Consider the following 2,556-nt stretch of genomic DNA (forward strand, 5'->3'; position numbering starts at 1 on the left):
GTCGCCACCGGTGAGATCGCCACTTGCTATATGAAAAATTCCTTGCCGCCGGTGAGATCGCCTCCTCCCATTCAGAAAAAATCAAGAACACACTCCACGCTTGGACGATTTTCACTAAGAACATAAGCGCATATCATTCTTTCTCCGTCGCCCTTTCTGAAGCTCGACGGGTCTTCTTGCCATCAGGGAGGTCGTTGATCCCGTGACTTTCGGTGCTGGTGAGGTGAGGTATGGGCTTGCCAAAAGAAGATCCATTCACAGATTTTGATATCTTCGGTGTTGAGTTCATCCGGTCATCGGCTGCTTTGGTTGCCGTGTCTTCTTCCGTCGATCAGATCCAACGTTTCAGGTAAGCTGTCTTTTTCCTTGTTGGTTGTGGCTGGAGATGGAAGATCTGGTGCATTATGAAATTCTGTCTAGCATCGTCTTTTTTCCCCAAATCAGAGGTCGTCCAGCGTCATTTTTTTCCTTGAAACAGAGGTTGTCCAGTGTTGTATTTTTTTTCTGAGACAGATGTTGGTTTCACCGGTTGCTTATGCTATGTTCACTTGTAGTGGTTGATTTTGTTGGTTGCTTTCTTGACACCGATCAGATATGACAGAAAATTATGTTATTGACAAACCAAAAAACAATGTTGAGTTTCAGTTAAGCCCGATCTTCTTAGCCAATGCCGACTGTGACTGGTTGTGGCTTCATTTTTTTTGATGGTAATCGTGTGTGTGTGTATACGATGGGAAAGATCTCGGTTGTGACTGGTTGTGCTTCTTGTATGTGTGTATGAGAGACAGAGCATTCGTGTGTGTTGATCAAATCTGGGTTTTTTGATCTTATTTTCCCTTTGGTGGATTTTATTTTAGAGACAGGACACTCGAATTTTTCTCTTTTGTGCTTGATGTTGCTTTGCAGTGTTATAGTGGTTAACCGAAATATGTATGGGATTTTGATTGTTGGTTGTAGCCAAATTGGGTCAGTTAACTGAAAAGAATTCCCTTGGATGCTGGGAAAAAAAGTCATTATTAATGTGTATGTATACCGTTGGATTATAGAACACGCGGCTATACTTGTTAAATACTATCCTGTTATATCATATCTCCTGGATTGAATGGTATGCTTTTTGGGTTGAACTTGTGATGACTGAACTATTGTAATTGGTTTATAGCATAATGAATAAAAAAAATGGCAAAGCTTCGTGGGATATAAGAGCCATAAAGGTCTTTATTGACCTGTTTATTGAAGAAGTTGAAAAAGGGGGAAGAAGAGGAACTAGCTTGACAAAGCCTGCTTGGACAAGTATTGAGGAGAACTTTACTACAAAGACTAGGAGAGTTTATATGAGAATCCAATTAAAGAACAAATTTGATACCTTGCGAAAGGAGTGGCAGTTATGGGATAGGCTGCTCCGTGAGATAGGTTTAGGGTGGGATGCCGAAAGGAATACTGTTAGTGCCCCTGATGATTGGTGGGAGAAGAAAACAGTAGTAATCATTTAACTTTATTTGAGCTTGTATTTTCTCCCATGTTAACATTTTTTGTATAATGTATAATATTTTTGGTGTTGAATGCGCAGGAAGTTCCAGGCTATGAGAAATTTAGAGAAAGAGGGCTTCAATTTCGGGCTGAATTGACTCAACTCTTTGGGTATGTAGCTACGGCTGGACCACAGTCATGAGCACCTTCTTCCATGACACTTCCAAGCGAAAGGAGTTCCTGAAAATGATATGGAAGAAGGATCTGGAGATAGTGATGAAATTTTAAGGGCACTAACTGGCATAAGTGGGGAGTTTAATTCAGTCACATTCAATGACAATAGTAGAGGAAGTGGAGGCAACACTGGAATGAGACAGGAAACCATTCGTGGGGGTAGAAGCACAGGTGGCAGTCGACCTAGTAGCTCATTAGGGGTTAGAAAAAAGGGTGAATCCATGAAGAAGAAATCTACTACCACTATGAAAATAGCGGATGTACTAAGCAGGATAGCTCAGGCAAATGAAAATGATTCTCAGCGTGAACATGAAGAGATTTCAGAAGCACATGCTAGGAAGCTAGAAGAAGAAGCACATGCTTATAAGACGTCAATTGCGGGAGTCATGGAGCACCTTAATGAAGTTGATGAAATTGTTGATGATCCTGATCTGTTTGGCCAGTGCACAACACTCCTTATGGACAAGCCAGCTGCAAGGGAGATGTATGTGGCTCTGAAGAACAAGAGAAAAAACTACTGATCTTCTTGAAGCATGCAACTAAGGATTGAGACTTCATTGTGTTGCTTAGAAGATGACTGTGATAATTTGTATCTATTTTTTAGGAATGATGTAACCAGACTATTGTATTATGTGACTACTGAATTTCTCGTAGGAATTAAACAACTTATATTTCTTGTTAAATGTTAAGTATTTCATATCACGGGTTTCTAAATTTTATGTCTATGTACACAGGACAAGACAAAAAAGGCTGATGCTGATGAAATTAAATTTTCGAAAAGTATCGTAAATGACGAAACAACGGGTTAATCAAGTTGCAGTAGCGGTTGGTGGATATGCTTCTCTTCATTTGTGT

The 2,556-nt window shown here is 40.2% G+C and overlaps 1 protein-coding gene across 1 annotated transcript; it reads left to right on the forward strand.

The window, feature by feature from the left end:
* Positions 1 to 230: 230 nt before the first annotated feature.
* LOC114739228 (L10-interacting MYB domain-containing protein-like) lies at positions 231 to 1,669 on the forward strand. Its single transcript, XM_028927306.1, has 4 exons — positions 231 to 349; positions 907 to 966; positions 1,160 to 1,475; positions 1,568 to 1,669. The coding sequence occupies exons 1-4, from the start codon at positions 231 to 233 to the stop codon at positions 1,667 to 1,669; spliced, it is 597 nt and encodes a 198-aa protein (XP_028783139.1).
* Positions 1,670 to 2,556: the final 887 nt, after the last annotated feature.

The sequence above is a fragment of the Neltuma alba genome, unplaced genomic scaffold (assembly GCF_004799145.2).
Source record: "Neltuma alba isolate B1F8T4 unplaced genomic scaffold, ASM479914v2 tig00000458_pilon, whole genome shotgun sequence".
NCBI lineage: Eukaryota > Viridiplantae > Streptophyta > Magnoliopsida > Fabales > Fabaceae > Neltuma > Neltuma alba.